The sequence below is a fragment of the Gavia stellata genome, chromosome 32 (assembly GCF_030936135.1).
Source record: "Gavia stellata isolate bGavSte3 chromosome 32, bGavSte3.hap2, whole genome shotgun sequence".
NCBI lineage: Eukaryota > Metazoa > Chordata > Aves > Gaviiformes > Gaviidae > Gavia > Gavia stellata.
Genome location: NC_082625.1, coordinates 5153883 through 5175043, shown reverse-complemented (window position 1 = coordinate 5175043; position 21161 = coordinate 5153883). Strand labels below are relative to the sequence as shown.

General features: G+C 54.0%; 1 protein-coding gene across 1 annotated transcript in view; it reads right to left on the bottom strand.

Moving 5' to 3' along the window:
- Positions 1-10481: 10481 nt before the first annotated feature.
- Positions 10482-21161, bottom strand: part of REXO1 (RNA exonuclease 1 homolog) — a 40971-nt gene continuing 30291 nt past the window's right edge. The window contains exons 10-16 of the mRNA XM_059831866.1: positions 20873-20986; positions 20145-20218; positions 16495-16605; positions 16011-16126; positions 15745-15883; positions 13055-13175; positions 10482-12311 (exon numbers count right to left, since the gene is read on the bottom strand). Of these exons, the coding sequence (XP_059687849.1) occupies positions 12223-12311; positions 13055-13175; positions 15745-15883; positions 16011-16126; positions 16495-16605; positions 20145-20218; positions 20873-20986 (764 nt within the window). The 3' untranslated portion in view covers positions 10482-12222. The remainder of the gene's footprint in view (positions 12312-13054; positions 13176-15744; positions 15884-16010; positions 16127-16494; positions 16606-20144; positions 20219-20872; positions 20987-21161) is intronic.

The window sequence follows — 21161 nt, the reverse complement described above, 5'->3', positions numbered from 1 at the left end:
CATTTTTCCTCTCTGAGGAAGTTATGGCAAATTATTCAAAGTCATCAGCAAGGAAGAGAAACTCTCCCCGTCCCGCTATCACACCCAAGCATCCATCATGCCTAGAGAGCAGCCACCTTCATCAGTGACAAGGTTTCCCTTATGCTCAGTAACTCGGTGATCTTCCCTGCAGGGATGTTAGGGAAGATTAATTAATGTTTGTGAAGCGCTTTGTGATCCTTGTATGAAAGGAGTCAGTGAGGTATAAAGCATTAATTACCTTATTATTAAATAATCCCACACAGAAGTCTGTCCCTGCCATTATTTTTTTATCTCACTCCTTTGATCACTTCTTTTTTCCATTCTTTCACCGAAGCGTCTACTTCTCTTCCTATTGCTCCTCGTGGCACAAGGCAAATTTGATATTGGTTTGCCCCGACACATGACACTGCCCTGAGACGCTCTCAGATGCCACCAGCTGGGGCAGAGCTGTCAGAGCTGTCACCTCAGCCCAGGTCAAAGAGACTCTGAGCAGCAACATGGGCAGCACCTCGGCCCCTGCGTCCAAGAGCTTGCCCAAAAAACCCTTTGATCCACAACATCATCCTTCTTTACCACTAAGGACTCGACATTTGTCACTGTACTTGGATCCTAAATGACACCCATGAACTCAGCACATTTGGAGCCCATCTGTATTTTCACAGCATGGCTGAGAAGGAAGAAGGGTTGCAGGGAGCTGCATGGTGGGACACTCGTGCTATGTCCCACGGCTCCAACTACCATTTGTCCCACAGATAAGAGGGAGCAGGAAGAGCAGGGATACCTGGAGGGATGCGATTTCTTCCATACTCAGCTGCACAGAAGCCCCTTGGTGCTCAGACTGGCTGTTCACACCTTGTTTGGGCAAAATAAGGTGGCAAAGGATTTGACACAGAGAAATGCAAATCTTCCTCCCTCCTGTGATCCCACTCATGTCCTTGGCCCAGTGAACCTGTCAGCTTGGGACATCTTTCCCTGCAGACAGCCAATTCTGGCTGTTGCAGAGAGCCAAGGCGGGGGGGACACCAAACTGCCCTCCATCTCCTGTTCCTGGCAGGCACGTTTCCCTGCCTCCTCCTAACAGAGGGGTGGGCTCCCCCGACCACGCAGGGGTACCTCCTCCTCCTGGACCACAAATGGGCCAAGGGATATAGGCTAAACGGAGGTACCTGCACCGCAGGGAGTATCCAACAGGAGACAAGATGAACCTTAGGGTATCTAGAACGGGGAAAACTGAGCCACTTGCTCACACCCCTCTAAACCAGCCAGTACCCCTTGGCTCATACTGGTGGAGGTAACCATCCCTGCAGTGACTCCATCCCCAACACTGGGCCAGGGCACAGCAAAGTCCTCACCAGCCCATCCATCCTGCAGTCCCCAACCATGGGCAAGCAGGGCAGAGCCTGGGATGGCAGCCAGGGTCAACCCCGAGCCCAGATCTCCAGTCAACCTTGCGATGATGGGGTAGGTGCAGAGTCAGGTCGGGAAGTCAACACGCAGGTCAAGATCAGGTCTGGTGACAAAGGCCAATGTGAGATATAGCCCAGTGGTTGCTGGGCAGGTCCATTGGGACAAGCCAGAAAGTCAGTCCATGGGTAGAGGGCTGGGTCCATGGGTAGAGGGCTGGGTCCATGGGTAGAGGGCTGGGTCCATGGGTAGGCACAGGTATATGGCCAAGCTGGAGACAGACCCACCTACAACAAAGCTTAGCCTAGGACTGAGCCCCGTGCCCATGGGCAGGTGTGGGAGAGGTCCCAGGTGAGGCTGCTGGGGGCCATTAATGCCTGTTAGTGCCCTCAGGGCCCTGACCCATTGCTTAAAGCATCTTCTGACCTTGCTTCTTGCTCCAGGACTTCAATATTAAAGCTGAGGCCAGCAGTGATGTGTGCCAAGATGTTTGCCTGAGCTCGCTGCTTCTAAACCCGCAAATGGTGCAATCGCTTTAATCAAAGGGTCTAAACCTGCCCGGCCCCGAGTCTCCCCGAGATACACTGGAAGACCTTAGTTTTGTCTGTGGTCATCCTTTCAGAAGGTCCCTCTTGAGCTCAGGATCTGGCCTGAATTTGAATATCCATCATGTCCCCACTGCGCTTGGCATCTCTGAGCCCCATTGTACGCAGTAGTGATTGCCATTACCCCCTCCGCGTGCTGCTCATCTGCTCCAAAGCACCCCGGTTCCCGGGTGATGCCAGACAAAAGTACAGCTAATGAAGCACCTGCGGTTGGCAGATGTGGGACCCTCCGTGGAGCTGAGCACCGTGCAAAGGCAGCCGGAAAAACAGCCCCTTGCCAGAGCCCAGGAGTGGGGGGAAAGGGGAAAAAAAGCAAAAAAAAAGAGTGATTCAAAGCACTGGAGAAATACTTCCAAGGAGGTATCCAAGAAACCTCGGTTCCAAGAAACCTCTCTACAAACCTCACTCACCACCTCAATAATTAGAAATAAAAATGGCACTTTAGGTAGGCGGGAACAGGCTGGAAGCGGGTGCCAGGGTGCCCTGCCAGCCCCAGCCATGCGGGCAGGCGGCCAAAGCCCGCACCAGCCCCAGCCCAAAGCTTCCCGGAGCCAGAAAGGGCCAGCGATGACCAAAGGTACAAGACATCCTCTGACCACTGCTCCACACCTCATCGAGACCAACAGTGATTTATTAACCCACGGGATGTTCCTCCAACTCAATACCTGGGATGAACCGGCCAGTTCACCCGGCCCGGCAGGGAACGTCCCGTCCCGCTGATCCCTGAGGTCTCCGGCTGTAAAGCAGCGACACGGTGCTGCTGGGTGCTAACAAGACCCAAAGCGAGGCTTTCTACCCCCAAAACCATAGTTTTAGGTTAGCGGAGGTTTGCATGGCTGAACACAAATAAACCAGTTTTAAGCAGGAACGGGCACCGCGCCACAAGGGTTTGGCCTGGGTTAGTGAAACACGCGGAGATTTATGTCGTTCGCTGATCTGACCCGCTGCTACGGGGTTTCTGTGACGGTTTTGTTTCTGAAATCTCCGGATAAATGTCGAGTTGTTGCTCAGTACAGGAATTAGTGAGAGACGTGTTGGGCTCCCTGGGAGCGCCCAGCAGACCCAGCACAGCCAGCGCTCGTGGCCGGGGGTTTCTGGTTGCCTTTCTGCCCCTCCTGTTCCCTCCCAGACAAAAAAAAGGGGGGGGACGGGACCAGCCTGACCCCCCATCCCCTGCCCGGGGCTGGCGGGTGCTGCCATAACCAGCCTTGTGAGTGCTGCTATTGTTTACCTGATCACAGCATTCCCACGGGACCCCAGCCGGTGCCCCGCCACCCCGGGGACCCCCCGCCGCCAACCCCCGGTTGCCACAGCTCCAGCATCACCCCAGGCTCGGCCCCGTCGCGACAGCCGTGGTGACACCGGCCCGAGGCCAGGTGATGAGCGGGTGGGTGGGTGCGTGTGGCAGCAGCCAGCTCATGCCTCCTCCTGCCCTCGTCACGCCGGAAACACCCCCGCGCTCCGGCCGGGTGGATCACGGCTCATTAAAGCCTCTCGGGGTTTTTTCCCCAGCTCTGAGGACATGCCCGGGCCATGAGTTTCCCTCCGCTCACCTTATTTTTCCACCTGTTTTGATGGGATGCCAGGTGAAAAGGCGGTTCTCCCATCCCCATCCCGAAACGCTCCTCCGTGCCCAGCATCCAGCCGCAGCATTGTTAGAGGGGGGCTGCCCCGGGCTCCCCCCTTCTCCCCGGGGTCCGTAGGGAGAGATGCAGCTCCCAGGAGAGCCCTGAAGGACCCGCTGGCAATGAGCCCCCCACCGCACCCACTGCCCACTCGGGTCCCAGTTGGCACCCATGGGTGCCCCGAAGTGAGCAGGAGGAGGAGGACGGCAGATCTTGGGACCTGCTGCCCTTCGGGGGCGGGGGGGCACCGCCGTGCCACGCTCCCCCCCTGGGTCCCCATACCTGCACCGATCCTGCCCGCAGCCCTGCCGACAGCCCTGCGCAGCCGCCGAGCTCCTGCCACCACAGCGCCCAGCAGGACTGCTGCCACCCGTCCTGCCCCACGCAGGGACCGTGGGGCCAGCCCATGCCACACCTCCAGTCCTGGCCTCCGCAGGGACCTGCCTGCCCTGCCCGCCTCCCATCCCGGCTGCCTGCCTCTCCCTGCCTGCTCCGGGGCACCCTCGCTGGGCACCCCCGGGCTCCCCCCTCCTCGCTGGCAGCCGGGCACGGCTCAAAACCTGCCCTGATTTATCGTCTTGGCGCGGCTTGGTTCACAACAACCCAGAGCTGCTGCTGCAGGAGCCGTTCCCGTGGGATTTGCCAGGGTAAGGGGACACAGTGTCACGGCCGGTGCGTCCCTGCCACCCTCCCGGCAGAGAGACGGGGGTCCCAAACTGGGTCCGAGGACAATGGGTGTTCAGTCTCCGGGGCGGTGTTCAAGCGGAGAACAGGCAGGTTTGGGCAGCGCTGAGGCTGAGCTGGTTTCACTGCGGAGCGCTCAGACCCCCCAAAGCCCCCGGGCTCTGGCAGCAGCTCGGTGGGGCTCAGGCCGTGCCTTGAAGACCGAGGAAGGTGGGAGCAGGGGCCAGCTGAGGAAGAGGAGGCCGAAGGCACAAATGAACCACACCGCCTCCGAACAGCCCCGAGGTGACAGCACCGGGACTGCAAACCCAGCTGGGGACAGAAGCCGCCTCGTTAGTGATGACAGCTAACGAGAGCCAGCCTGGTGTCTCCCTGCTCTCCATCCCGCCCCGCACGCATCCTGCACACCCGCAGAGAGGCCCCACCGTAGTGGTCCTGCGTTAGCCGTCATTAGATTAATTGCTCGCTGCAATTAACCACAGAAACCCGGAGGCAATTAACCAAGCGCTGGCCCGACAGTCCATAAAGTATTTACTGCGCAGTCATGAATAACTCGTTCAAGGTCCATAAACAACGCGGCTGTGCCGTGTCCGCATATCCCCATGTCCCCACGGGGTGCTGGGTGATACTGGCCAGCACCCGACCTGCGGCGGTGGGGGCAGATTTGGGTGCATCCCCTTCCCTGGGGCTGCTCCTCACCTCCTGAAAATGGAGGGGAAAACCTCACCCAACCCTTGCCCAAGGGGCTGGTGCTGCGAGATGAACCAAATTAACGAGTTATTGTTAATTCTCATGCAAAATTGGTGAACGGCGGCACGCGCCATTTTGAAATAAAGCATGGGAGAGGTCTGGGTTGCAGCGGGCAGGACGGGACATTTTGGTTAAATGGTCTGAGCAAACGTTAGCGGTGAGAGCGGGCACACACTGGAGCGGGGCTGGGGCCGGGGAGTCTCCGTCTCCATCCTTGACCGTGGCGGGGTCCGGCCAGCCCCGCTGGGAGCAGTTTTTTCCATTTTTGCAGCCCCAAATCATGACTGTTGACATCAACCCAATCCCTCTCTCCAAATACAACCAGAGTTTCTCCCTTCCCATGCCCCAAGCCCATCACCTGCCTCTCGTGCCTGCTCTCCCCCGGCAGCTCTTCCGCTGCGGCGGCGATCCCCGGCAGCTCCCGCGGGGCTGGTGCCTGACCCTGGAGCAGCATCCACGAGGAAATTCGGTGTTTCGGCCCTCATCTGCCGTCTCCTACCTGCTGCCCTGTCCCTGCCGCTCCCTCTGCGCCGGCAGCACATGCAGCGCTGGACCCCCAAGAAGACCCTCGGACGAGGGCAGCACCGGCACCCAGCAGCCACTTAGGCATGGCGGGGACACGCTCCAGCCCCAAACCTCCGCGCCCCCCCGGGCTTTCGCAACCGCTCGCTGCTTTCGGCCGCAGCGGGCCAGATCTGGAGGAAGGAAAGGGATTTCCACATCCCACCCCGGCATGCCGCACACAGGGACACGTGGTGGGTGGATTCGGGCACCCGGGAACTGATAACGCCAGCGGAGAATGGCCGAGGTCACCCTGGCAACCGCGGCCGGCAAAGATGACATTTTTACCAATCAATCGCCCCCTGCAATTAGCTGAACACCCCCCCACACACATAATTAAGCGAGCGCCGGGAGGCCGCGCACAGCCCAACGCTGGGGTGGAGGATGCTCTGCTGGGCGCCGCAATGGCCGTCCCAGCGTGTCCCCCCGTCTCTGGGGGCGCAGAAGACCCCCAGTGGGACCTGCCCCACGGCAGCGGTGGCTGGATCCTGTGCGCAGCCTCCTGCGCTTGCAGGGAAGAGTTAAACCTTTCAGCCTGGTTTTTACCTTCGGTCATGGACCGAGCAGCTCCAGGTGCCCCGTTCCAACCGGCCGAGCAGCTACAAAGCCCCGTTTGTTCGGAGAAAATAATAATAATAATTTAGAAATGTTTCCCTGCGGGACAGGGGTTGTTTCTCAGCCTGGGAGCAGCCCCACGCACAGCCCCCGGCCTCGAGTCAGCACCTCCTCGGGCTCCGGATAATACCCCAAGCTTTGGTCCTGGCTCGGCCCCTGGTAAGATGTGACTGCGGGGGCCGTCACGGCGCGATGGACGGGCAGCGCTGCCTCCGGGCACGGCTGCTGCCTCCCACGAGCCCCCCGGACCAGAACTGCCGCACGCGGAGACAGTGGAAGGAGCAAGCGATGCCCTCGGCACCCAGCACTCGCCTCCAACACCAAAAAACTCAACCCCGCTCCAAAACCTGCACAACCAGTCGGCTGCTGCTCTCCTTCCTGCTCAGCACCCGCACGCACCCTCCTCTTCCTCCTCCTCTGCTCCCGGCCACCCTACGGCCATCTCAGGCCAGGGGACAGTGCTGGGAAGGGGACAGGACTGGTCACTGGTGGCAACCCTGTTTCTCACACACCGCCAGCCCCTGCTCCCCAGTCTGGCCAGTTCCCCTCTCTTGCCAGTGGCTGGAGGGTGCAGGACGACCCGGTCCCTGCAGTGACACCGGTGTCACCTACCTCACCCTGCTGCAGGTTTATGGCTGCGAACAGGGATCCCCATGTCTAGGGAGCCCCGCAGCCCCCCTGCATTTTGGGGGGACCAGGGCCATGGCAGAGGCACAGGTATCACCCACTGCCACCCCAGGGGAAACTGAGGCATGGAGCAGAGTGACTGAGGTGCCCGGGACATCGACCCCGGGTCTGGCCAAGCAAAAGGCTGGAGTGAGGAGGAGTGTGGAGGGAGTGGATGTGTGAGGGCTGCCGTGAGGTCCCTGTCCCCATCGACCGTGGCAGAAAGGGCCTCACCGCACCGATGTCACCACATAAGCTTTCCTGCCCACACACACAAGCCGCGGGACCCCCGACACATGATGGGTACTCACCCCCCTGCCTCGGTCCCAGCCCTTGCCCTCCTGCAGGTTCCGGACAAACCGTGGTAAAAAGCTTTTTAAAGAGAGGATTGATGACTGCGGTTACCTCTGACCCATGCCTGGTGGCTCGATGGCAGGGGGTGACACCGAGGTGTCCCGGGGATGCCCCTCGACGGGGGATGATGCTGCAGGACAAGACGGGCACTGGCACAAACCCCGGTAACATCTACAGGCGCAGGGTTGCATGTGATGAACTGCCCAGTCTCAGCTGCAGAAAAGGGACACATAATGAGCCCATGTGCCCAACCAGCCCCCTGGGCTGCCCAAAACCTCTGCCCCACTCGCAAGGGGGCAGGAGGCCGCTTTGATTTGGGTTTGGAAATTCCCTCCCTGCTTGGGAAAGCGAAGCCATGGGCAGGGAGGGGAGCAGCTGCGCAAAGCCGAGCTGCAACCAGCGCAGCAGAGGCAGGAGCAGAGCAGGGACCCTCCTCCCGGGGCTGAAACAAGCTCTGGCAGTGCCATCAGGGACCCAGCAGGTCACCGTATCCGTGACAGCTCCAAGGACACGGCCAGCCCAGTGGCACCAATTCACTGGTAAAGAGCTTAGAGTGGGACAGGGGCCAGAGGCTGTTTCCACAGGTCGATACAGTGTGCAGGGGTGAGGGCCAGATCCCCGGCAAGCAGGGACAAAGTGGGGGGATTTGTAACACCCCGGCACCTCTGAGCTGGGGTGGAAATAGAGCCTTTTTCTCCCAGCAAGCTACTTGGCATCACCTCTCCAAATTTCAGCTCGCCCCGAAGGAGCTGGCTGTGCCAGTCTGGCCTCTCCGAGGGGGTTTCGGGAGGCGAGGGACCAGGGTTACGGCTCAGGGGGTCTCTCTGCTTGTTTGCTTCCCCCGATTCAGCTCCAGCATCCGAAAGCCGAGGCGGTGGGGAGGGCAGGCAGCCCCACGGGGCAAAGGTTTTGGAGAGCAAGAAAGCCCCTCGCTGTGGTTTCTGTGGCGATGCCCCAGCTCTGGCAGTGCCCCTGGGAGACAAAGTTTTCCAGTGAAAGACAAGGGTCTCGGACCTCTGACACAGATATCGAACACACCCCCGCAGCACCAGTGTCCGTCTGTCCATCCACATGTCCACCCACACGCCCGAGGGTGGGTGAGCGGTGCCCAGCTGGGACCGGGCCCCTCGCACCCCTGAAAACCCTGCCTGCCTCGCAGCCGGGGACCTGCAAGAGGGGCACGTTGCGGGAGGAGAGGGGCCACCCATCCCGCAGGGGAAGGGATGGCACCCCAAGAGGTTAATGCCAGAGCTCAGGGCACCCAGAACCTCAAAGGCCCATAAAGGTGGCTGAGAACACAGGTCAGCTGTGACTTTTATAGCATCCTAAGTAACCGCTGCCATTGCCAAGCCGTCACCGGCACGTTAAATAAAACACATTGCCAGTGAGGTCATCTAATAGCCTATTATTTTTTTATTTGAACTTTTTACCTTCACCTCTTCCTCCATGCTGAATCAGCTCCTTCACTTGGCACTTTAATTCCTGCCCCATTTGCGAGATTGATACGGGCTCTTCCTGGGGAGCCCGGTCAGGCGGTGGGAGGATGCCAAGGCGGGCGCCAGCGCTCCTGGGCTTTCGCCCCAGCTCCAGGACAGAGGCAAGAGGAGCCGGGACCTGTCCCGCTGCTGCCCAGTGGCTCAGGGCACCGCGTGGGGGGCGAGAAGGGTTTGCACAGAGCAAGGATATGGCCCGCACCACCCCAGGCACTGTGGGCATCACCTTGTCTCGCAGTCCCAAGGGGTTGGGCTGGACTTTTGCTGCCGCCGAGTGACACCGGTTTCGCCCTCTTTCCTCCAGCTCCTTGGCTCACCCCGGCAGGCTGATGTGCCACGTAGAGGCTTGGACCGCTGAGAGCTGCAAGGCCGGTGACAAGTGCCGGGGGAAGGCTGCGCTCTGCTGCAGAGCCACTTTGTGAGGACACGGAGGAAGTAACAGCGGCTGCAAGTTGAAGGGATGCTCCAGGGAAGCCTCCCCAGGCCCTCCCCACCTCCGGGATGGCTCCAGCACCCATCCTCCCCGACTCGGCCGCAGGTAGAGCAGACCCAGACTCAGGAGCATGCATCTAGTCAACACCCTTTTATTAAAAACAATTACAAAAAGTTACAGGTTACAATAGTTATGTACAACCCAAAAACCTCTTGCCAACCACAAACCTCTGGTTTTACAGTGTTAGGGTGCTCGTGGGTCCAATGCTTGCTCTGACCCACCCCGACAGCACGGGTGGAAGTAGATCACTTTCCCACTGACATCCCACAAGACAGGCAACCTCCCCCTCCGCCCCTCCACTCCAAAAGCCTCATTTTAGGGGGTCCCAGCTGAACCGTGGGGAAAAGAAGGGGAAATGACCGAGGTCTCCTGGCCTGGCAGGACTCACGGCTAGAGGAACGCACCCCGCAGCGATGTTCTGCCTTCCCCAAGCCCAGGCAGTGGGATCAAGTCGAGCAACCAGCTCGCCAAGCAGGACACTGGCACACCGGCTCCGTGTTAGAACTGTACCGGCTTTTCCAGGGAAGGCAGCTGCTGCGGGAGAGGGCCAGGGAGCTGGGACTGCCTGTTGAGTAACGGGGGAACCTCGAAGCAAGAGCCAGCTTTGAAATCTAACGTGGCTGCACGGTAGATCAGCACGCTGCTCCAGGTACGCTCCCTCACTGCAGCCAGGGGTGAAGATAAACAAGGGAAAGACGCAGAACTGGGAACAAGCTTTCCCTGCCTGGTTAGGAAGCACTGAACTTTCTCTCCATCTCTCCCAGCGCCTGGGCAGGAACAGCATCGTTCCCTGCAGGCGATGGGAGAGGGAGACAAGACAAGCTGTCCCAAGGCTGCTTCACTTGGAAGCCCCACGGCAGGCAAGGAGGCAGCTGCAACACTTGGCAAAGGAGAGCTGGATGCGACATGCCCTACGGAGCGCTGGGGGAGCGGCAGGGAGCTGCACGGCCTGAAATCTGGGGTAACGAACAGGCTGGGAGCCCGTGCCACTGCCTGCCAGAGGAAGCACATAAGGGCTCAGCAATAACAGAAGCCTTTATGGTCCCCACTTCTCCTGGTGGCTTCAGGAGAGCCTGACAGAGGTCAGGTGCTGGAAGCCACATCCTCACCTCTGAGGACAGCAGTGGGACGGGGAAAGCGTCCCAGGGCCTGCGCATGTACCAGCACCCTCCAGCCCATGCAGAGAGGCCCAAGCAGGACACTGCTGCCCGTGGCACAGCCCAGCCCCACACTCCTCCCCACTGCCACGCTGGGCACGGAGGTGGGACAGTCAACAGGACGTGCCGGGGGACACGCAGCACGTCCCCAAACTCTGAGCCCAGCGCCACCAGCGGGATTACAAAGGAGCAAGCCAGACTCAGCTCCAACAGGAACCAAAACCCAGCAGCTCCCCTATCCCACCGCCACCGGAGCAACACGGCCAGCCCGTGCGAGGGACGCGGGGGCCAGCACCACACCAGCCACCGCTGGGAAGCAATGCCAGTCCTGCCTGGGAGGGGTGAGGGGATCGCTGCTCTAGTAACGGGACTAAGCTGCTGCTGGACCTCAGCTAAAAGACCGCGTCTATCAGGGACCATTGCAATCAGCTCTGTTGTCCCCCTGACAACAATGGAGCCTGCGTGGAGAGACGCCACTAGAGCCGTCCAGTCTGCCTGTGCTCCTACCCCAGTCACCGCAAGCGCGACAGAGACACACTCTCGACAGTTGCTTTTGCCCAGGGGGCCAGACAGGCAATAACTGGGTCTTCTGCTCTTCTTAAAACACCCAACATGTAAACTAGTTTAAAAGAGTAATTTTTACCTATTGCTTTTGCTCTTGCCTGCATCAAGTCCCTGCTATCAGGGACAGGCTGGTGGGGAGTCCTGCAGACTGCTAGGGGCCACCCTTAGGTACAATCTTAGCTGCACCTAGGTCCCCCCAAAAACCTTCATCCCTACATACAAGCTCGCTGGAGACATGCTGGAAGCTCAGGGTCAGGGGAAGGACAGCTTGTCCTAACCCGCAAAGACACGATGCCTGCTCTTAGCACTGTCCTCTCCAAAACAGCTCCTCTCCTGGAAGGCTGCAAGTTGACGCTTGGCTCTGGGAGCCCCATTTGTCCCAGCCTCGCTGTCCCTTGCCTCACTACTACACACACGGCTCCCTGAGGTCTGGGCAAGGTCTGACACTTGTGGGTTCTCCCTTTTCCAACTATTGCAGAACCAGGATGCCAGCCCTCACTGAAAAGATCACCCGGGTCGCAGCAGGCAGTAATTCCCCTGACTTCCTCTCACTCCTCTCCGACCTGCTGCTCCCACCACACGCTCTCACAGACAGCTTCCCTCTCTTGCAGCTCTGGCTTTCTCCTCCACAGTGGGACTGCACTAGGATCTCCTCCCAGATGGCTTGGTCCTCGGCTCTCACCACCCCTTGCTTGCCATTCACACACCAGCTACACAATTCACTCACTTTACAGCTTCCTGCCCAACTTTCTTCCATTTCCCCCAATCTCCAAACATCGCAGGAATCTACCAGCTCTGGAGTATAGAGGCAATTTAAGATACATTTGAAAAAAAAAAGAAAAAGATCTACCTTTAACTGAACCAGAAAGATCCTTCTGCATGTATCCAACCTACCTCTAAAAGCTTCTCCTAGGAACCAAGAAGTTCTCTCTGGTTGTGCTACTCAAAACCACCTTGCCATGCCTACAAGGCAATTGTTGTACCACAGAGTATCCCTCAGGTGGAGTAAAGAGGATCTGAGAGCCATTATCTGGACACAGGGACCTGCAAGCAGTGAGCTGGTGCCGTTCAGCTGCGCCAGCAGCAGTCCTTAAGTCCCATAGATACCTGTGAGTGCATGGGGAGTCTGGGGTAGCATGCTGCTGCGTACAGGTGGACAGTGTTACTCTGAGCATTTATTGCACTGCTTCAAAGAGGTGGAGGAGGAACAGGAGAGAGAGAAAGCGCAAGTCATCGTTTCACTTTAGCATCTTCTTTGATCTTCCAGACCATCAGCTCCATGCAAGCTCTGGCATCTTCGCTGGAGTCGTGCCCTTCCACTGGGGACAGAAAGACAAGGACGGCAGTTACCACCTCGGCTGCACAGGGGCTGCCTGCTCACAGCACAAAGCACAGAGGAAGGCTTTCCGAGACGAAGTCCTGCCTGACACTGCTGGCCCAGCTGCTCACTGCCCTCTGCCACAGCAACCACAGGCGCATCTGTGATCGCCGTGAACCACAGCGAGGGATTTAAAGTAGAAGAATTTCCACCAAATGCATTTTTTACTGGACTTCAGCCTGACATCGTTCCTTTGTTTAAATTAAGGCCTGAAGTCCTGCTAGTCTGTAGGCCCTCAGGCTATGGAGCAGCTGGTCAGAGAGGCCTCAATTTCCCCAGGAGTATGTTTATAATGTGCTCAAGGAAGATAGAAAGGAACATGCCACGCTTCAAACAGAAAGGTCAATCTCAGTTTGCCAGAGAGAGAAGGGAGGGCATGACATGGCCTTGACAGAGCTACCTCTGGCCTTCTCACACCACTTCTCTGGTCCCCACTTAGCACAGAAAGGGAAGAAGCAAGTGCTGCCGGCCCTCAGAACAGGGTTCAAACTGAAACTGTCTGTGGCAGAGACTTCACCTGCTGGCCCATTCACAGCTACTGCCAGAGGCTATGCAGGAGAAAAAAGATTAGGCTCAAGAGGAAGGGGCTTGGGGAGAGCAGAGGAAGGCAGGCAGGTCTGAGGAGCCCACATCCAGGTGGGACGGGACACGAGGCCCTCATACTCAGCTCCTCCTTGGTCTCACCATTGTCCTGGATGATGCGCTTGAGGTAGTCTGCCATCAGCGTCCGGAGAGCCCGTTTGTAAGGCAAGCCCAGCCGGTGGGGAAAGACGATCGCGGTATCAACCACTGTGCCATGGATAAGCTGGAGGGAGGGAGCAGGAAAGAAACATGCTTATTTTCCCTCTCCCACAGGGACGGACACTCCTTAGGATTAACCATGCTAAAGCAATCTTCCGGTCAGCCTCTCAGGCTCTATGTAATGCTGTCACCAAGCTCCAACCCAACCAGTCTTGCAAGAGGCTCTGGCTGAATCAAAGATGACTCCCCCTTGAAGCGTGCATGCACACAGGCTTCCCAGTGCTCTGCCAGCCAACATACCTGCCCTCCAAGCCCTGCCTAACTGCACATTCAAAGCAGCAGAAATTCAGGGCTGATTCAGTTCGTATAACTCAAACGGCAGGACAGGTCAATCCTTCATATCCTGGCCTGGGGAAGCTGGCATACCTGAGAGTGTCTTTCACAATGAAAAAATAACTCGAGGAACCAGTTGACCCCACAAAGCTTATAACAGCCTTTCAACTGCTTCTCAAGATGTGGACAGAAGAGGGAAGAATGTGCAAGTCAAACCTGTACCTAACCCATTGTACATCACACTGCTTCTACAGAAAAGGCCTAACCTTCAAGGCGCAAACCAACCTGAAAACCTCCAGTCCGTCAGCAATGAGTCAACAGGAAGTTTTTAAACAGCACCGGCTTAGCAAGGATGAAATGGGACAAGGAAATCTTGTACTGCTGGGCACATGGAACTATGCAGCAGATGGGAGGGAGGCCCTGGCTGGTCCCACATCGGGGTCAAAGTGCCTGGGCACACAGGAGAGGCAAGAGGTTTGCTGTCCTCTAGATATGAAGTGTCATCATGCTGGAGGAACTGAGGACACTGAACAGGTCAACTACCTACCCTGCACCAAGGGGCCCTGTGGAGGACCACATCTGACAAGAGTCCATAAACATAGGGTAAGCTGGCTTTTTAAAATAATAAATTCTTACTCTCCTGAGACAGGATTAATCCTCTGTTGCCAAGAATACGTGTTCAGTGAGAACTAAAGGAACATGGATGAAGGCAGTCCCACATCTTGAGTACAGGAGTAAAATGCAAAGTCTAAGAGATAAACCTGACCAAAAGATGGCTCTGCAAGTCTCGACACAGGATGACTCAGACAGGACCCTGATAATCCAGTCTCCTCATCTGCCTTGACTCTTCCTAGGCACCAGCTAATGTTGCGTGACAATCCGTAACTTCGTCATTAACAGTTTCATAGCCCAGCTCCGTAAATGCCTGAGAACAGCTGCAGCTTAACAGAAACAACCTGCTACGCTGTTTGGAGTATAAAACTGCCAACATTATGGATAATCTCTCCTAGACTGCAGTCAAGTTTGGCACCCACCCAGGCACAATGATAATTACTTATGTAGATCAGGAAGACTGAGGAAACAGGATAATATAGCTTTAAATAAAAATTGAAATGCTATCACCATTTGGAGCTTGCCACAGCCATTAGCGAGATGTCGACTTTACTGCCACAGCCTTCAGACATTACGACTTGACATGCCACTGCCTGTCACACTCTGCTATATTGCTCTCGGGTTTGTTCTCTTGGCAGTCTCTGCGATGCTAAGAGAAAATCATGCCTCTTAGAGGCCAACGCAGTCATCTTGTGCTGATAAAACCGTAAATAATTTTTTTATGATGATGATGAACTCTCTGAGAGGCTAGGATAAAGGGTGCCATGGAGAGGTAAAGCGCTTTGCAGGCATTAAAATCTCCTGCTTCCAAACCATCGCCGTGAGTTGGCAGCCACAGCTTCTTCATCAAAGAAGCTGCATGATAAAGGATGGCTGGAGGAAGTTCTGCCTTGTGAGCATAGACTGAAGACTCGGCTCCTGCCTGCCGCACGCTTTCTTGGTAACCCTGGGCAAGTGCCTGGGTATCTAAGGTTCAGAGCGCAAGGGGAGAGGACAGCCCTCCCTCGCAGGACAGCAGAGATGGCTGAGATGTTCAGGCTAGACTGACGAGGGCCAGCCAGGAAACAAGACAGATAAAAGGTCAAAATAGCTTGATCAAAGTAACACCACAAATCACAGCAAACCAGACAGAGAACCTCACTCAGAGAAAACAGACATTTTAACATTAGAAGAGAAACCATGAGAATTGTCTGCAGTGGCAGAGACAATGAAGAGGCTTGTCCTGTTTCTGCAATAGTTACTGTGGACATCCAGAGGGCACAGGGGACTCCAGAGCCTCCCCTGTTCATGCCCTGACCCTGGCTGAGCACATCTTCAAGCCAGTCAAAAGATGCTGACACCGATGGAGGATTCTTGACTATATGGCAGGGGTGAAAGGCAAATGATTCGAGATCAGTCCTTCCAACCAGCCCTGCTCTATTCACCCTTCCCAGTCACCTCTAGAGAGGTCTGTCACCCAGGGCAGCACCAGTCACCAAAAGCTGGGGTGACACCACCAGTGACACACATGACCCGCTCCCTTGCTCTTCCACCACAGACAGCTTCCCACTGGCTCAGAGACAAGACAGATCTACCGTGTCCTCCTGGTTCTTGGAAATAAACAGTTCCTAAATTTAGAGGAGACATATAACACACACCAGGGTGGGAAAGAACCAGAGGGAGATGTAAATGCAAGGCATGCGAGTTACCTTTAGTGCAAATAAGTCGCTTTCCAAGCTGTGCCCTATCAATATGGTATCTGCACTGAACATGTTCAGTAGGACGGCTTGGACATCCCGCAGGGTGATACTAGTGTTCTCCAGGTCCTCTTCTGTCACTCCTGAGAATCTGCAGAGCAAGAGCAGAAAGGAGGGTTTCCTTCACCAAAGGAACACCTCAAGGCCCAAAGCATCTCAGCCATTAGGAAGTGGTGGTCAATGGAGTTTCAACAAGGTAAGGATGACACCATCCTTACCTGGTGTTATAGTCCACCACCTTGGTGTCAGGTTTGACGAAGGTGTCGTATACCACTTTCAGGTCAGAGTTGATCACAGTTACTCTTGTCAGCTCCAGTCCTTGCTTAGTGTAGCACTGCAAGCAACAGAGCAGACATGAAGACAAGTGCATGCCAACCACAGCATGGAGCAATGGAGCCATCCACCGAAGCACTGCAGCTCCCAAAACGCAGCACATCTAGTGTGCAAACACCGCACAATATCAGCCAACTAGCTACAGCTTTTCAAGGGTGCACGCAGTCCCCAACTGAAACACTCATTGCTAAATCTAATTAATAAGAGCTAATTTAAGCGTACAGGACCAACATAATTTAGAGTCCACAGCAGAAAGGAAAGAAGATGGTAAGGAAACAGAACTTCCCTTCAGCCACTTGTATCACACCCTCAGCCTTCCCCAAAAAGCTTTGTTTTGCTTCTGCATTGCCCCTATTGTTAGGGACCCACCATTTCACAGTCTAACGCGTAGATTCCAGGGTAGCCATCAGTCGTAGGCAACTTCTCAAAAGTCTTCACAAAGCCATCAAGGCTCTCCTTTCGCCCATCGTGGACATGTTGCTTATAGGAAAAAAAAAAAGGGACAATTCTTGATGGTAGGAACAAGAATCCAAAACGTCCACTTCAACAGAACCTATTACTTAAACAGAAAGGTTTTTTTTATAATTTCTAAGGGTTAATTAGGAATAAGTTTTGCCTACCAGTCGCTCTAAGAAGGTCACCGCAATAGCAAATATAGCCATGTGCAATCCCAATTCCAAAGCCAGATCAGGGCTAGTGGCATCATATTAACAGCTCACATAGGAGTAAGACATCACACATCTACGGACAAGTAGCTTTCAACTTTCAATTCAGAGTAGAATTACTCAGAAAGGACCATGCTGAGGTCTTACACTGATCTAACTCCAGCTGCCGGTTCCTGGTTTAGCTTGCAGCCGAGACATGCCCAGGTGCAGGATTCTAATCCCAGACATCCCTGTTCAAGTATTAGCATCAGGTGTATCTAGCTCATAGACGGCACGAGAAACTGGTGTAATGAAGTACCAGAAAATGTCAATGTGTGCATACAAATAAAAGCCACAGTATTCCAAAACTATAGTTCACAGACAAACTGGAGCTACTGCCTACCAGCACTTGAGGCAATAAGTAGAGAGTATTTCCAACCACTCTTCATTATCCCCAGCTAAAGCTCCAGGGTCAACAAAATCCAGCACAGAAGAGCTCCCCAAGCTAGCAGGAAAACTCAGGGAGTGATTTCACAAGTGGCTTAAGCCAACGCAAGACTAAGCCGCTGTTGCAACAGACACTCCCACTCTCCTCTCCTCCACAGCCGCAGATCCCACCCTACTCGGTCAGCCTGAAAGCCTTCTTTGCAGGAGCAGTTTTAAACTGGATGATTGCACTGATCCAGTTACCTGCACCACTGCACCAGTGGGGAAGCAGGAACACATAAGCGAATGCAAGGCAGAGGTTGTGACTGCCCTTTTGCCCACTAGCATGGTTTTAGGTCAAATTAAACTGCTACACCACACCCAGAGGTGATGCTCTCTCTCCCTTATTCCCCAGTGGGGTTTTTTTGTTTTGTTTAAGTTTTGTGTCTCCCTAAATCTCAATGTATTTGCGCACAATCACAGCAGCCTCTGTACAGCCTCCTTCATCGTGCTTCTCACAAATCTCACCCTACAAGGAATCAAACTGTACTTGTTCATCTCAGGATAGAAAGGCTGGAGAGATGAGGAACTGAGGCACTTGTAAAGCTGAAACCTGTAGGCAGAGGGATAACCAAAGCAAGGATGTGCGTATTTTCCTGCACAGGTTATTACTGCAGGTGCAGCCAGAGTACAGAGAACTGCATGATTTGAAGTTATAGACGCAGCTGCGCCAACACTGAATCCAATCTCTCCCTGTATCCAAAGCCAGCACTGCTCAAAGGCCGCGTGGTTTGTTGCTTCCCAGGAGCAAGAGGCCACACTTGTCCATTCTGCATCTATGCCCGTGAATCTGACTGTTTTGCTAAAGAAATGGGTAGAGCAGATTACCAGGCCAATAGATGGTAAAAGTTTCTCTCCCTTACAGCTTGATCCCTTCTCTCCCTCGCAGCTTGATCCCTTCTCTCCCTCTGTAATACAATATAACTGGGCAGTAAAGGAAAAAAAAAAATTAAAATTAGGTGTTTCTCTACACTAGTTGATGTTCTGCAACTGTCCAATTCTTCCTTGCTGAGAGGAGGGCAGAAAAGTTGCTTCTGTTTTTCAGACCAGAAAAAGAAGCAGACTCGGTTATCACACAGAACAGCAGCTCCAGACTCCTTCGCTCCTGGGGAGCGGTAGGTACGAGCACAGCTCCATCCTGCCATCTCCTGCCACGCTGGCTAACTGCAGCGTAATCCAGACAGGCGTATCTCAAATGTATTTGGAAAGAAAAGACACAGACATGCTTTTCTAACCAGCTACAGACCTAGTTACTTAGAACAGTTTCTTATTACAAATATTTGCGGTTTTCAATGCCCTCCTTCAAAGCTGAAAGATACTGTGCTCCCCAGTAGCCCAGACATCCCAGTATCTCATTGCATACTCTCATCCTGAGCAGGCTGTGGACTCCAACTTTAAATCTATCACAGGATGCTGTGAAACTCGGTCATTTGGATGAGAAAACCAAGAAAGGCAGAACATAGTGATCTGTGGCAGCACAACTAGGAGGCAGATGCCAAAGGACGCCTGAGCCCTGGAGCACTGGCGGCATGCTTCATTGAGTAAGAGGCTATTAGGGAGATTGTACATTTCTTAAAAGGCCATGAGGTTTTATGGTCTACAAGAGCCACGCAAAGACATGCGGAGAAGTCATGTTTTTATAGCCCCATCAATTTCTCATGACTTCCCTGCCGGATGTTTTTCGGAACACTGATTAAAAAGAGATCCTAATTTCACATGAAAAAGAAACAGGAGAAGTAGCAGCCTGCCTGATCCCATCCATGCTTTAGACTGTGCAGAGCAGACTTTTAGGGTGCCCATATAGACAATTCTTCCTGTTTTTACAAGCCTTGAATTTTGCCCCAGAATTCACTTACTAGCTCTAGCTTTTGGCCAGAACAAGAAGGGCACACCACTCTCCAGAACCTACAGCCAGCCTTGCTGGCCCTGTATCACCCGAGGTCTTTCAGACAGTGCGACAAGATGCCGCCTTATAACAGATAGGCTCTGGGAGCCCCTTCCACTGGACATGACCCTTTCAGATCCCCTCTCACTTGGTTCTGCATCACGCTCCTCTCCCCTGCATGGCAGCTGCCAAATAAAAAAATGCCCCTGAAACAAGTGATGAGGAGTATCCCCAGAGATCTAAAGGACAGGCAAAAGATGGATTGCTCCCTTCAGTCAATGGTTCGAGACAACCAGTGATGCCAGGCTGGAAAGCCAACTCTCCTGTTGCCTAAGGAAAAAAAAATAATAAAAAAAAGCAGCACCTATGCAAAGGTATCCCAAGCAGTGTTCAGCTCTATCAAAGGGCCAAAACTCCATTCCTGAGCAGGTTTTTCATTCTGCTTTCTAGTGCTGGGATCCCTTCCCCCCCAACCCCCCTGCCAAGAGAAGTAATATTTATGAGTTACAAGTTCCTTGGGAAGGTTCCTCCCCTTAATACAACAAAGGGCATGCAGTAAACAGAAAATTAAGAAAAGATTTGGCCTACAACAGAAAGTTACCTTAGCACAGGCATCTAGGAAAGGAAAAAATGGGAAAAAGGTTTTGGCACACTGTTGTCAAGGCCCCGAGACTGCTGCTTAAAAGCAAATCCCTTATTTCTCACTTCTTCAATGTTTCCCTGAAGAAATCTGTATATGAGCTTTTGCTGAGCAGCTTAATCCACTGGCATTTGCCTAGAACAACTGAAACCACCTCACTCCAGACAGCTGAGCCTCCTCCTTTCCACAAACACTGAATTTTCCTACCTTTGCATAGCAAAAGATATTTAAGAAGTACTTGTTTTCCCCCCTTAAGGGAAGCCACCATTCTTCTAAAGGCTTAAGCAACAATTACACAGCCATCACCACTGTAAGCAGAGGACAAATGTCATTGAGAATAAAAAGGTGTTGCTCAATAACTTACTTTTGCAACCTGGCAGCCTGGTGAACCCACAGCTCCTGAGCAACAGCTGTAATGAGTTTCCCATCCACCTGGCACTGAAAGAGCAAGAGATAAGAGTCAAAGAGAAAAGTCCTGTCAACAAGAGACCTAAACTGTAGCTTTCACATGCAGAGGTACCCTGGATGAGCACAGTAACAATAATGTGTCAAACAATGGGGAAAAACAAGTATGGATTCACCTGCAGCAATCTGAAGAGTTTAAGTCTCTCATACTCAACCAGACAAACTTCAGAAGCCACCTGATTGCTCTGATAGAAAGCCACAGCAGAGCTCAAACTTGGTTAGTGTCTTGCTGCAAATGAATTCAACCAAGACCAGTAAACTCTCCTGAGCAGTGACAGACATCTAGTGCTCCCAAGTCAGCCTCCTAAACAGACTGATTTCTTCAAAAGGCACAGGAAGTTTTATTTTTTCTTTTACTTTTTTTAAACTGAAAGATGAACAACCTCTGCTCCAGCCCCAGTGTCACATTTTTGGGACTATACCACTACTTCCCAGCAGCTCTTTGCAAGGCTATTTTAGCAGCAGCAGGGCCACCCAGTGACAAAACTAGGAACTGTCACAACCTGTGAGCATGACAAGCCCCAAAAGCCACAAAATGTTCCACAGCAACTCAAAACCGAGACAGACTCTGTGTTCAGAGCTAGAGCACAGCTAGCATGTGACTAAACCCTCTTTGACAAGCTGTACCTCTCTGCTTGCGTAGCCTTCCCCAGTGATGGACACACTCCTCTTTGCGAATGCAGTTTCCAGAGGCTGAGACCATGTACTCAGTGCCACAGCGACAACAAATCCTGCAGGAGGCTTTAAGAGAAGAGAGAAACAAGAGTCAGGTCACTAGAAATCCTTCACCTGTTAAACTTGGCCAAAGCACAAGTACGTCAGAATCATTCAAGCTCCAAACACCAGTGAAACAACTTTTCCTGTTAAAAAGGATTCCAAATGTCGTTTCAAACTCCCATAAAAACACAGCAATCCC